Below are 14,513 nucleotides of genomic sequence, written 5' to 3' on the forward strand. Positions count from 1 at the left end.
AACCCGAACCAACCCAATCCAAATATTTCATGGTTGGGTTGGGTTAGTTTCATTTTTTAATAAAGGTTATTTGAGTTGAAAAAATTTACAACTCGAACAATTGAGTTGGGTCTAAAAAGTCTTTCAACCTAATCCAACCCATGAACATCCCTAGTAGACATTATAGTCTTATGAATTTTGTAGACATTTGGAAATGTTTTGAATTTTGTAGACATTATGGTCTTTCTTGTGAATTTTGGAAACTTGTTTTATTATAATAGATTTTGGATATCGTTCACGTGATTGTGGAATCTTATGTGTTTTTTTATTGGTGATTCCAAACTTTTTTGAAGGAATCGAATCAACCCAACCTATTTTTTATGGGTTGGTTTGGTTCGGTTCGAGTTCATAATTTAACATTAGTTTGGGTTAGAAAAATACACAAATCAAACTATAGAGTTGGGCCTAAAATATCAAAAACCCAATCCAATTTACGAACACGCTATAAATTTTTAATAATAAAAAATGAATCAACTCATTTATAAATATAGCAAAATTTTAAGATAAACATCTTTCATTATTAGTAGAAGAGTATCCATCCATTACCTTAAACCCCAAAACCCTCAATCCTCGGAGCCCTTTAAACCCTAATGCAACGTTCCTTCACCCATCTTCTCCGCCTATCCACCGTCTCCGGTAGCTGCCGGTAATCCAGGAATTTGGAAGTTCTACTATGCCTATCAAGCTTCTCCCTCGCCTCCATCTCGTCAACCATCCATTTCCTCTAGCTCGTTTTCCCCTAATGAAGCTCCAACCCTTCACTCGGCAATGTCGAACAATTCCCATTTTCTCTCGCGTCTTCCCCTTCAAGCTCAAGTACGCCTCTGTGGCCTTCTCTTCTCGCCCTTCGCATAGTTTCCAAGCAGTCCGACGGAGCAGCGTCCCCGTTAGGGGCTCCGAGAGAGGAAGGTTCGGTGGCTCTAAGAGTCTTGCTGAGGATGAGGCTGAACTGAGTGATTGGGTTAGCGACTTGAAAACCAGCTCATTTCGTGGGCGAATCACGAGCGATGAAGAGTCGGAAGAAGATCATAGGCGTAGTAGAGGAAGGGATAGGGAGTCGCCACCGTTGAAGAAGGGGAGGGATCGACAGTCGTACGAGTTACGGGAGTTTTCAGAGGGTCGGAGACCTCGAGGCCCTTCAATGGAGTCGTATGCGAAGAATTCAGGGAATGTTAGGCGATTCAAGCGTGAGTATGAAGACGAGAGAGAAGACTTCCGCTCACGCAGCAATGGTCGTGTTTTTCGTAGAGATAATGTGGATTCTTCGATTGGGAGAGGACGTGCGACGAGAGAGATTAATTCAAGAAATCAACGGATTCCAGGTCGTGATAGTTTAGGGAGAAGTGGGAGGGAGTCTAAGAACCAAGCCCGTTTTGCAAGTGAAGGTGAAAGGGAGGAGGACGAGGAAGATGATGATGATGAGGGAAGCAGAATTAAAACTAGTGTTAGGGACTTTCTAAGCGATGAAGATAGTACCGACGACGACAACGATGACGACGAAGACAATTCTCTGTTGAGAAAAAGTACTAGTGCTTTGTTCCCATCTGGGGAGAAAGCGAGTGAAAAGGATCGACCACGCAATCCCCCACGAAGGTCTGACTCGTATTTGAGTGAAACTAGGTACGTCAAATAAAACTGTAAAGGTCCATTTCCAATTTGTTTCTGTTTTCTTAAGCACATATTGCGTTATCAATTAGTTAAGATTACTCATGTTTTTCATTTCAAATTTTTGTTCTACGTAAACTGGTATCTTTTTTCATTTCAATAAGAGACCATGAATTGCCACAAATCTGAAAGTAGTCGAGTAGGTAAGGCTCCAGGACTAACCAACTGGAGGGAGAACAAGCACTCTGAAATTAGTCTATAACAAAAGAAAGAACGGGTTCAAACTTCTTAAGTTTCTAGCGTTGGAAACTTATCCGAGCAATAAAAGCCAAAAAGGGAACCACTTTCTCATGCCACTTCAAAGTTCTCTGAACATCCGGGCAGATTTTATAACATTCCCCTCCACCCACAATATATTCTCTCAACCAATGATTTGGTAATCAGACCTTCTTTTAACAGAGACTCAATGAACAATTGAGAATTGCAACCTTAAGTAAAATGGCAAATTGCCCATGATAGTCAACGAAGTTCTGGTGGTCTGCATCTTTTTATTTCCTACAAATAAAAATAGCAAAATGGGAAGGCATATGTGAGTGTAAAGAAATGATTTTCCTGTGGCCTGTCTATATGGATGCATGACTGCTATTCATGCCTGCAGATTCGATCAGTGTTCAATATCACCCTTGTCATTAAAGGGTATCAAGGATGCTGGATATGAGAAGATGACTGTAGTACAGGAGGCCACACTTCCTCTAATACTAAAAGGTTAGTTTCTTTTCCTTAAGTGCTTGAACTTAAACTACGTCCTTAATGTATAATAATACCACTCACTCCTCTTTTTCAAAATTAAGTATACTGTCTGATTTTTTCAGTATTCTACTCCACAGTTTTTGTGACCATTTTCAAAAGGGTTTACAATTCAGTGCATCCCTGAAAATTTCATACATGCATTTAGTTCCCTTAAGTCTCTGCATAGTTGCTCTTCTTACCGAGGTACTTGCACTTGTGTTTCTAGGTAAGGATGTTCTTGCCAAAGCAAAAACAGGGACTGGCAAAACTGTGGCTTTTTTGGTAAGTTACATGATGATCCTACGCAATAGGTCATTTCCATTTGATAGTTCAAAAGAAAGACAATTTAATAGAATGAAACAATACTGATTAATTTACTACTTTGTGCCCCTAGATTACCGGAATGTTGCTTTATTGTTGACATAATCTAAAAAAGAACTATTTTGAAGTTTATTGTCTTTATTTTCCCTTCAGTTTTTGAATCATGCAACTTTTTACTTTATCAACTTTTCAAGTTCTTTATTTCAGCTTCCCTCAATTGAAGTTGTTGTGAAGTCTCCACCTAATGGTGATCAGAAGCGGCCTCCAATTCTTGTTCTTGTTATATGCCCAACCCGAGAGCTTGCCACGCAGGCTGCCACTGAAGCCAATACTCTTTTGAAGTACCACCCTACTATTGGCGTTCAAGTTGTAATAGGAGGTACAAGACTTGCCCTTGAACAGAAACGCATGCAAGCAAACCCTTGCCAGGTTAGTTTTCCTAGGTCAAAGTAGCATGAAGTTAGATATGTTACCAACCGTTTGAATGTTAGACATAATTTTGTCATGACCCTGAATGTTTTGCAAGCTTAATATCTTGATAATAAGTGGCTTAATATTTTGGAATTAGCTTAGCTACTACTACCACTAGCACTACTGAATGCTGCATATTCACTTTGAGCTGGTAAAATACATTGAATTTGATCAGTGAGTTTGAAATTCAGTTTTATGCCGATTTCTTCAATAAGATGATGGTGGTGATACCTTTAAAATTTCACAAACTTGGAACTGCAGATTCTTGTTGCAACTCCTGGAAGGCTGAAAGATCATATAGAGAATACTGCAGGTTTTGCAACTAGACTGATGGGTGTCAAGGTCCTTGTTCTTGACGAAGCTGATCATTTATTAGACATGGGATTTCGCAAGGACATTGAGAGGATTGTTGCTGCAGTTCCAAAACAAAGGCAAACTCTTCTGTTTTCTGCCACCGTACCAGATGAGGTATTTATTCACTGCTTTTGCGATGTTGTTACTTGTTTCTCATCATACCCCCTCATTTGAACGTAAGAAAATACTAAATGCTAAACATTCCTCTTGAATAAAGGTCCGCCAAATCAGTCACATTGCATTGAGAAGAGATCATGAATTTGTCAATACAATTCAAGAAGGCAGTGAGGACACACATGCACAGGTAGGTCTATGATAAGCAACTGGATCATCTTCTGGCTCTTATACCATCTGGAATGAATTTGGTCATATAATAACCAACTGGATCATTTCAGGTGAGACAGATGCAAATTGTTGCTCCATTGGAGAAGCATTTTAGTCTGCTCTATGCTATTCTTAAAGAACATATTGCTGATGACGTTGACTATAAGGTATTAACTTCAATCATGCTGTCAAATTTACACAATAGCTCGGTTTTAGTAATTTCCTTATCTGTTATAATGGGGATATTTAATTCCTAGCTCACTATTCTCCAAATCTTCTCCATATGTGAAACAAAGTTGTTATCTGAAAATGCTATGAACTAATGCTATAGATGAAAATCATTGATAATGCTAGCTAATTATTCCTAGGATAGGTAAACTTGTTATGAGAATGTTCTCTCCTGTTTTGTTGTACCTGTTCAGGGAATTCTAATTGATCTCTTGATGGATGCAGGTTCTTGTATTCTGCACAACTGCTATGGTTACACGAATGGTTGCCGACCTTCTTGGTGAGCTAAACTTGAACATCAGAGAGATTCATTCTAGGAAACCGCAGAGTTACAGAACCAGGGTTTCTGACGAGTTTCGAAAGTCAAAAGGCCTCATCCTTGTAACTTCAGATGTTTCAGCTCGTGGAGTTGATTATCCCGATGTGACCCTTGTCATACAGGTAATTTGATCTCATTCGACCACCTAGCACATGTTGAGGAGAAAGTTGTTGTAAATACTACCTTTACTTTTATCTTATCACAACTTGAGCTTTTTAGACTGGACTTTGAAATGTAGACTAGTTTGATCCAAAAAGCTTCTTTGCTTTAGGTTGGCTTGCCTGCTGATAGAGAACAGTATATTCATCGACTTGGTAGAACAGGGCGTAAAGGCAAAGAAGGGCAGGGCATATTGTTGCTAGCGCCTTGGGAAGAATTCTTTTTGTCTACGGTTAAGGACTTGCCTATATCAAAAGCTCCTATGCCCCTAATTGATCTGGAAGCAAAGAAAAAGGTCTCTCTTTCTTGCTGGATTTTTTTCCCAATTACTGAAAGAAAATCGATTAAGAATCTGTGTGAACCTCTAACATCAAATGTAAACAGGTGGACCGAGCTCTGGCTCATGTTGAGATGAAGAATAAAGAAGCAGCATACCAGGCGTGGCTTGGTTACTATAACTCAAACAAGACGGTAGGAAGGGACAAGTATAGACTAGTCGAACTCGCCAATGAGTTCAGTCGAAGCATGGGACTTGACAATCCTCCGGCCATTCCCAAACTAGTACTTGGGAAGATGGGTCTCAAGAATATCCCTGGCTTACGTGTGAAATAATTTGAAAGTTGCAACTTGTCATAGAGAATGTATAAAGGAAACGACTCTTGCACCAGAATGTGAGGTAAGAACCAATTGTTTCTTTCAGCCAATTTGCAGCCACAGAACAAATGACTCCTTTCTCTTCTTTCGATCTGTAAGTTTGATTTTTCGTTAACCAATTTGCAGTTTTGACGAGGAAGGAATTTTACATTCATTTCCTTTTTTCCTTTTCAGCCAATTGTTATAATTCATTCTCTTTTACATTGTAGTGTGGGTTACATTAGTAAAACTCAAGTTTGAAATATAAAATTCTTGTAGATTTGCCTTTCTAAATCTCCCAGTTCAAGAATAGTATTTTATTGAGCCATTCTATTCTTGTAAAGATTGTTTTTCATGCACCCTCAACAAAAAAACAAACAAGACTACTCTATTCACCACCAAAATTCAACTAGCGTTGCATAATCTATTAGACAATACCAACAAACTTATATGTATGTATAAAGTTACATGTTTCTTAGGCAATGGGAGTGAGGAGCCTCTTTTAACATAATGGAAGCAAGGGTGGTTTGATATTATCATCTATGTTTGGTTGATTAATTTAAAGCTGCTAATCATTTTTGGAGGTCAAGTCAAGCTATTTCCTTGAAGAAACAATAAAATACTCTTAGCCATGAAAAAAGTTGCGAATTTTGAGAAGACTTTATAGTGAAGTTATGAACAATTTAGGAAGTGGGCCTACAACACAAGAAGTGATTGCCAAGAGACTTTATAGACTTTTCACCTTTTCAGCAGTGAATCATGCTTTTTGTTGAAATGAGATTCCAGGCTCACTTCTCAACATCAGTTGAGACTTTATAGACTCATTTCTTCTTTGTATATTATAGGTTTAGTTTTATCTCAAGGCATGTTTGGGAGTGATTCTGAGTTGTCATTTTTAAAATTACTCTAAAACATGCACCAAATCGTTCAAAGAAAATTTTGATGATATGAAAATTGCATTTGAAAGTGTAAAATTAAATATTAAATTAATTTCAAGTGATTAACAGTGTGTTTTAGAATAATTTTAAATATGATAAAAATGATTTTAACCATTTTAAAATCTTTCGAAATATGCACTTAGCTTTCTTAGATGATCAATGGGCTATAGTTGTGTTGCATTGTTTGGCCGGGCATGTTTCTGTTGATTGATTCAAACCTTCGGATTATTTGTCAAAACATTTACTTGTGGAACCAGTAAAGCCTTTGCAATGAAAAAAAGGTTATTATAAGAGACGTTCAGTTTGTTTCCCCATATTTGTGTTATGGTTAAACAATATCTTATGACAATTATGTCCCCCAAAAATAGTTAAATATGGCACTGGCAGTGGTAAATAAATGTGCTTGCTTTTGGAAGTGACCTAAAACAAAAGGAAGTATGCAGTCATAAAAATGCAGGATTTAAAAGGGAACTACAAATGTCAAAAAGTGTAGCTTAGGAATCTGGATTCGTCAAATTTTTTCGATTGTCTCAGGACATCTAATTTCAATAAATCAATCATGCAAGTACTTAGGTAACTTGCTTGTAAAGGCGACGTCAAGCACACTAAATTATTAATTAGGAAAATTAAACCAGATGCTCATTTAACTGGGCACGATAGCGGACAATGAAAATCTAATACCCACATTAAGATTTGGAGAAAGTTAAGACACTTAAACACTTGGATAGCCTAAATCATATTGCCATGCTATAAATTAAACACCTAATTAACACACTAGCATACTTCAATTCATATACCTTGATGATTAAACATATAACAATTACATGTTAGCGAGTCAATCTTACACCAAACATAACACAGAGCATGTAAATGTAGATCAGGACAAGAATCACAAGCATTCATGAGAAACTTAGTTTAAGCAATCCTCAGCTAAAGACAATTGGGTTTATCTTAGTCCCAAGCTAGAAGCTTTATCTTAGGCACTTAATGCCATTGCCAAGCTTTAATATTAGCCAAAATATAACCCAAATTATGAAATACAGAAGACATATAGTAGGAAGAGGGTAAAGGGGTTTAGAGAAATCCAGGGAATCAGAGCTAATTTAGCCTAAAAGAGGAAAGAAACTATTTATAACAGGCCAATAGCATCGTGACATTGCTAACGGCAGCCCACGCTACCTTAAACTATTGTCTCTTAGCATTGCGCAATGTTGAGGCTAGGGGTTGCAACCTTGGAAACAGGGACAACGTGTTAATTATGCCTCCTCTTTGATCCGATTGGTATGTAAGTAAAAAGGCCTGATTGCAAAAAGACCCGATTACATCCTAAATGCTTAATGCCTACAAAATCATCAAATAAGCACGTAAGATACTAAAACGAGCACAATCTAAGTTGAGCGAGATAACACTTTTTTGATATTATCAAATCACTCTTAATTTAAATCTGCTTAGTTCTTAAGCAATGCATAAATAACATTAAAAAAGAAGGTTCAGTTGGAAGAATTTTCACCAAATTCATTCAACAAACCTTTTAGAATGAGAATTCCTCTTCAAAACCCTAGTTCTAGGTCATTTCTACCCATAAAAACGTGTATAGAGAGAGGATTCACCTTTAAAGGAAGTGAACTCGACTTAGTGAGCTTAGAGAGAGATTTCACCTTAAGGAGTCTTATGAATGTATTTTCTAGTATTCATTTAGATATTTCCTTTTGTACTTTTCATTTCTCTTTTGTTTATTCTTCAAGCGTATCCATTGTATCCATGACTTTTGAATTAATAGAAGTTATTTATTCTTTTCCATTTATGAGCTAAATTTCAAACGGATTCAATCATGTGGATATACTAAGACCTTAGAAATACTAAGACCTTATGGCTTGGGCAAATGCTAAATCATCATGTTGATATGTTGAATTGACCTTTACATTTCCTTTGTTGAGTTTAATGTTATCTTGTTAAATTGAATTGGCCACTAAATTTAATATGCTAGTGGACTAGAGATAGGATTGCCATGTAATTTTAGAGTTAAGGTACACCATAAGATTTAGAAATTGCATGAAAATGATCTAAAATTCAACTAGTCATAAAGATAGGCTTGGCTATTTAGGCTTGAACAATAGAGTGATCTAAGATTCAACTAGTCATAAATATAGGCTTAGCTATTTAGGCTCCTAGAGAACTTGAGAACAAGACCAAATAGAAAAAGTTTTCTGTCTATGTTGGGTCGCTGACGATGTGATGCTACTGCATAGCTCATGGCATAAGGTCTAATAGTTGAAGCTTGACTGTAAATCCCTATTTCCATTTCTTGTCTACTTTAATATTTTGCATATCACCCAAAATCCCGGTTTATACTTGTTGCCATCAGTTTTCATTGTTTACATTGTTAGAGGAGAAGTTGAATTACATCTAGTCTTGTGAGATACGATACTTGGAATATTCTTAAGTTTATTACTTATTGCCAGTGTTTGCTTGTACTAGACCACTCTATTTATTTTTATATCATACATACACATTTAGTCAATCGCCTTCGTCAACGGATGAACTGAATTAATTGTTTAACCCTTAGATTAATTTAATGTCAATCATAGACTAGAAGTCTAATATTAAGGTATCCTCTTTCAAGCTCAACCCTTTCTAACACCTAATGACCAATTCATCTGTTTGCAATTAACTAATTAGGTGCAACAGTTAATGCCCTTCATAATTGATCTTTATTAATCACCTATCACTTTCGTGCAATATTTGAACAATAGTCTAACACATTAGATCTAACCTAAATTCCTCTCTCAAGTAAGAAACTAAGTAAACATCATTTAAACATTTGTCAAATGTCCAATAGCATTAGGAGCAAACATGCTAGAATAACAAAGACAAAAATCAATCAAAGAACAATCAAATTAGTTTGAAACTCAAACTCAATCATTTATGGCTATAGTAATTTTTAGAACACTTACAACTAATTTAAATTTTTCAATATATAAATTTGGCTTATTAAACATGCATTTAGTCTCATTTTAATATTTTACCACAACGTTATTAGAGCAATATAATTGGATTGTATATGAATCAACATCATTTAAGGTAAACGACCAAGTAAATATAACATTGCCTATCAAATTTCGACATCAATTGAAGGATATAAATCATTGTATCAATTTTTTTAGGTTAATTGCAATTGATAGCACTTTTACGATTTGTAATTAGATATATAACACTATTTTAAAAGAATTATAAATCTAGCCATTTTCCAGATCTCCTAATTTATCTTACTTTATTCCTATTATATCCTTGTGCGCAAATCACCCTTGAAATCATTAATTTTAATTCACAAACATTCATTTCATTTGTAAACGTCGACTTCTAAATTTTTAAAATTCTAAAATTTTGATGAACTCAACATTTAGTTCCTGCCCATTATTTTTTGTTTAATTATTTGTTAGTCATTTTTATTATGTGTGTCCATATTATATCACAAGGAATGATAACCTAACAAATTCTTTTATACTTTCATATTTTTTAAGGTTGTCTATTTTAAAATTTGTCTTGTATTTCTCAATTATAACCTAATAGAAAATTATGCGTCTCTTTTGTTGAAATGTTTGATTTGATTTTTGATTCTTCTTGATTTTGATTTTTCTCATTAAACTTCGTCAAAGTGATTGAATCGTTCGTCTCATTTTTTATTATTTCTTGACATTTTGATTTGGATTTTGGATCATTCTTCACGCTGATCATGAATCCTTCTAACTTCTAATCATTGAAAAGTAATTTATCAGTATTATAATTCTATCAGTGACATAATAGAAACATATCATTGATATGGATTTAGTGATATGGTTCTATCATTGACAAGTGATAAACTTCTATTAGCGATAGAACTATATTAGTAATAATAAATCTATCATTGATATGCATATAAATAATAAACTTCTATTAGTGATATAAACCTATCCTAGTGAGAGGCTCGACTATTAGTAATATGCTTTTACGTTGTTATTCTTTTCCGCACCTAATCAGTTAAAAGAAAACATGAATTCGAACAACAATTCACATGCATTGAATCTATCAATGCCTTAAGTGATTAGTATAAAGTAACAAATTATGTTGAAAAACTTATACAATAAAAGTAACAGTTAGTGTTGATATGTGAAGAAGAAAAAGAATGGAACATCACTTATTGTTGAGTAACAACATTAGTGAAAAAAATATCAAAAGGAACTGTGCGATTAGGTAAGAAATTATCAACAATTAATGCTGATATTACTGTTATAATTAATGTGTTGATGTTCTTAACATTTTTCTTTTCAAAAAAAGATGTAATAGACTATTGCTTTTTCAAGTCATGCAAATTTCAAATCTTAATTTTACATTAATGGAACATTCAAAGCATCCAAATTTTGGGTTGGAATATTTTAGTGTGAATTTTTCAAATCTCACACGAAATGTAATCATCGTTTAAAATGGATAGAAGTTTATCAATGAATATAAGTAATTTTATTATTGTTTTTAATTTCGTATTGAGACTTATTTACATTTTTAAAAAAGAAATGAAATTATTTGGTACTAAATAATGTAAATATTTTCATTGTGATTATTTTATATACTTTAATGCCTTCTATGTATTTTTTGATGTTATATAACTAAATTATATTTAAGAAAATAAGGGGAAAAAAGATACCACTTGTTTGTTTGTTTGTTTTTGTTTTTTTTTTTTTTTTAATTTCTTAATTATGCATTATTTATATTTATGTATTATTTTAATTTCAATTTTTAAAACTTTCAATATTTAAATTTTTATATTATTTTGAATTTTGAAGTATGTATATTTATATAATTTTCAATTTTCAATTTAGAATTTCATTGGCATTTAATTTTTAGTACACTTAGAACCAATTAGAATTTTGTCATCCATAAATTTTGTTTCTTAAACATAATTTAGACTCACTTCAATATTTTACAATCACATTGTCAAAGTAATATAACTGAGTTGGGTATGAATTAATAATAATATCATTTAAAGTGAATGACTAAGTAAGATATAACATGACAGATTAATTTTGGACAACATTGGAAGAATATAAATAATTGTATTATTGCTTTCAATTTATATATGTAAATGCATGCTATATATTTTTTGATATAATATAACTAAATTATATTTAAACTTCTAAAAAGGAAAAAAGAAAAAAAATTAAAAAAAAAAAACCATAAAAAGATTTTAAAAAAATAAAAAATAAAAATAATTATCAAATAAGTTTATATTTTATATTTCTTTTCAAACAGAAATAGGTTTCAGTTTCATCTTTAGATATTTAAAAACAAGAAACAAGAACTAGATTTCAAATACCCTTCCAATGGTTATTGGAGAATCACAATGTGTCATTCTCATGGAATAAATAGTGAAGTGAAGGGTAGGGTAAGGAAAAACAAAAAGCTTAAAGGTGATAATGGAGGGGAAAAAGCAAAGAAAAAGAAAGAAGCTTATCTATGAGGGTAAGAACTAAGAAGGCAAAGAAAGAAAAAGAGACTTAGAAAGATAATGGAGATTAGTAATTACATTATGGATTTGATTCGACATCCCCATCTACACCCACCAATCACCATCATCTCAAAACCCTTTCAAAATCAAAGATTTAAACTCACATCCCAATTCCCCAACTCCCTCTTAATTAAGGCTTTGTTTGATTGGTTGCAAAATTAAGTGCTCTGTTTTACCTTTTTTTCACTTCATCCCTTCATTCTAAATTTCTCTCATTCTCATAGAGAAATGAAGATTGAATCCCATAACCCATTTTTCTTCAGAAAGCATAGATATGTTGTTCTAAAATGTGCCCTCTTTTTACTCTTTGCTGCTCTTTCATTTCACATTTTTCTTTCTGTTTCTTTCAAACTAGTTTCATCCTCAATTCAGAACACTGTTGCAGAGTCTCCTCTTGATTCCACTCCCATTTTACAAGATTTGGCTCAAATCCAACCTCAAAATGGTGAGAAAATTTTGACCTGAATTTCAACATTTTAAGTTAACCACCTTCTTGATGTTTTGACGAAGCTTGTTTTTTTAGACAAATAGAATTGAAGTTAATGAGAGACAACTAGTTTCATTGAAACATACTTGATTTGGTGGTACTGTGTTATGTTCTGTTCTAAAGAAACACAAACAAATGCTTGGTCAATCTGAGTAGTAGCTTTCCAAATGTTTAATCCACATTATTATCTGTACTTTTGTTGCTTAAATTTGTATGTTTGAAGTTTGAAGGGCACTGATTATGGTTTTTATTTGAAATTCAGATAGTAGTGCAGAATGTGATATATTTGTGGGGGAATGGGTTGCAGACCCTACAGGACCTTCTTACACAAATGAGAGTTGCCATGTCATTGAATCTCATCAGAATTGTATGCGGAACGGGCGGCCCGACACCGGTTATCTTTACTGGAGATGGAAACCACTGGACTGCGAGTTGCCGAGGTTCGATCCCGGGAAGTTTCTTCATCTAATGAGGAACAAATCATGGGCTTTCATTGGCGATTCCATCCAACGTAACCATGTTCAGTCATTGCTTTGCATTCTTTCTCAGGTACAACCTCAACTCAATCAACTCTCAACCAATTATTAATCTTGTTTTCGACATCGTTTCCGAGTTTAAACAGGCGAGATCAGTCGGGTAATTGTTGGCTTGAATGTGGAAAAGGAAATAAAGTATTTTATGTTTAATGGTTAGAACATAGACCCCCATGTCCATTTCCCTGTCACATTACTTTCTTTAGAAGCAAAGGAAGCTTAATTTTACATCTTCCTTTATGCTGCCATTATCATAATAACATGTTTAGCTTTCTGCTACAGTGAACACATCAACTTTTGCATCCTCAATAATTCACCAATCAACCAACTACTATAACTCTCAATAATTAACAATCCAACGACTCAGCCTGCTTTTTTTTTTTTTTGGGAGTCGTTTCAAATATAGCAATCAAGCTCAAAATATTAACAGATATAGCACATTACAAAAGGATTTTACAGATATAACAAAATTTAGATTTAGTTCTCGAAATCAATCGCTGATGGAAATTCATCAGTAACAGTTTATCATTGATAAATTTTATTATATTTGTAATTATTTAAAAATGTTGATGTGCATTTAATTATTAACTCTATAAGTGTTACCCATTTCAATTATCTATTTCTTTTTCTAGAGAGTGGGATAGAATATTGATGGCGGACCAAACTTCACTGTATATGAAATCTGGTTGGATTTCACATCTTAAAACCCCACATTTTAGAAATAGACAATAGTTGACTTTGGTTCTTGTCGTGTTCTTTTTTATTCTTTAGCATCATTTATTTTGCCTGTTGATTTGTTTGGTCTTCAGTATGGTTTTATTTTTAGTGATCAAAGTCCAGTGGCAATGTCCACAGGTGGAGCAAGCGATTGAGGTCTACCATGATGAAGAGTACAGATCCAAAAAATGGCACTTCCCATCTCACAACTTCACACTTTCAGTCATTTGGGCTCCCTTCCTAACCAAAGCAGCCATTTTTGAGGATATAAATGGAGTTTCTAGTTCCGAGATCAAGCTGCATGTCGACATGCTCAACGAAGAATGGACATCCCAGTACAAGGATCTTGACTATGTTGTAGTTGCTGGTGGGAAATGGTTTTTGAAGTCTGCTATATACTATGAAAACGACACTGTGATCGGCTGCCATAACTGCTTGGAAAAGAACGTGACAGACCTCGGGTTTGAATATGCGTATCGAAAAGCTATCAGCTTGGTATTTGACTACATTACAAGTTCTCATCACAACGCATTTGTTTTGTTTAGAACCACCACACCAGATCATTTTGAGAATGGAGAATGGTTCACTGGAGGGCAATGCAACAGGACAGTGCCCTATAAAGGAGGGGAGGTTGATATGAAAGATGTGGATATAGCAATGAGGAATATTGAACTGGAAGAGTTTCAGAAGATTGTTAGCTCCAGAAATGGAAAGGCCCAAACTTTGAAGCTTCTCGACACGACGCGACTCTCGTTGTTGAGACCCGATGGCCATCCAGGTTCATATAGGCAATTCCATCCATTTTCTCGTGGAAATGAAAAAGTTCAGACTGATTGTTTACATTGGTGTTTACCAGGTCCAATAGACTCCTGGAATGATTTGCTATTCCAATTGTTGATTCATGATGTAACAGCCTGAGGATTCAAAGGATTTTGCCATTTTTTCACAACATTGCAATACAAAGTGACATTATTTCTAAGGATTTTGGTTGCTTTGAGAGTATGTTGTTTTACCTAGGAAAAGGATTTTAATTATTTAAAAAAAATATCATATGAAC

General features: G+C 34.3%; 2 protein-coding genes across 2 annotated transcripts; both read left to right on the forward strand.

The window, feature by feature from the left end:
• Window positions 1–569: 569 nt before the first annotated feature.
• On the forward strand, window positions 570–5,536 carry LOC120086251 (DEAD-box ATP-dependent RNA helicase 31-like). Its single transcript, XM_039042799.1, has 10 exons — window positions 570–1,659; window positions 2,303–2,409; window positions 2,660–2,715; window positions 2,962–3,183; window positions 3,487–3,693; window positions 3,797–3,883; window positions 3,975–4,070; window positions 4,357–4,572; window positions 4,722–4,904; window positions 4,994–5,536. The coding sequence occupies exons 1-10, from the start codon at window positions 713–715 to the stop codon at window positions 5,219–5,221; spliced, it is 2,349 nt and encodes a 782-aa protein (XP_038898727.1). The 5' UTR covers window positions 570–712; the 3' UTR covers window positions 5,222–5,536.
• Window positions 5,537–11,706: 6,170 nt separating this feature from the next.
• LOC120086967 (protein trichome birefringence-like 26) lies at window positions 11,707–14,438 on the forward strand. The gene is made up of 3 exons (XM_039043796.1): window positions 11,707–12,164; window positions 12,469–12,755; window positions 13,595–14,438. The coding sequence occupies exons 1-3, from the start codon at window positions 11,948–11,950 to the stop codon at window positions 14,372–14,374; spliced, it is 1,284 nt and encodes a 427-aa protein (XP_038899724.1). The 5' UTR covers window positions 11,707–11,947; the 3' UTR covers window positions 14,375–14,438.
• The last annotated feature ends 75 nt before the right edge of the window (window positions 14,439–14,513 follow it).

Source organism: Benincasa hispida, chromosome 9 (genome assembly GCF_009727055.1).
Source record: "Benincasa hispida cultivar B227 chromosome 9, ASM972705v1, whole genome shotgun sequence".
NCBI lineage: Eukaryota > Viridiplantae > Streptophyta > Magnoliopsida > Cucurbitales > Cucurbitaceae > Benincasa > Benincasa hispida.

What these genes read in the sequence shown, in the direction of transcription:
- LOC120086251 (XM_039042799.1), top strand. Translation starts at nt 713, where the DNA reads ATGCCTATCAAGCTTCTCCCTCGCCTCCATCTCGTCAACCATCCATTT. An exon ending in ACTTCCTCTAATACTAAAAG is followed by an intron (nt 2,410 to 2,659) that starts GTTAGTTTCTTT and finishes TTGTGTTTCTAG; the next exon opens with GTAAGGATGTTCTTGCCAAA. An exon ending in TGCAAGCAAACCCTTGCCAG is followed by an intron (nt 3,184 to 3,486) that starts GTTAGTTTTCCT and finishes TTGGAACTGCAG; the next exon opens with ATTCTTGTTGCAACTCCTGG.
- LOC120086967 (XM_039043796.1), top strand. Translation starts at nt 11,948, where the DNA reads ATGAAGATTGAATCCCATAACCCATTTTTCTTCAGAAAGCATAGATAT. An exon ending in TCAAATCCAACCTCAAAATG is followed by an intron (nt 12,165 to 12,468) that starts GTGAGAAAATTT and finishes TTTGAAATTCAG; the next exon opens with ATAGTAGTGCAGAATGTGAT. An exon ending in TGCTTTGCATTCTTTCTCAG is followed by an intron (nt 12,756 to 13,594) that starts GTACAACCTCAA and finishes CAATGTCCACAG; the next exon opens with GTGGAGCAAGCGATTGAGGT.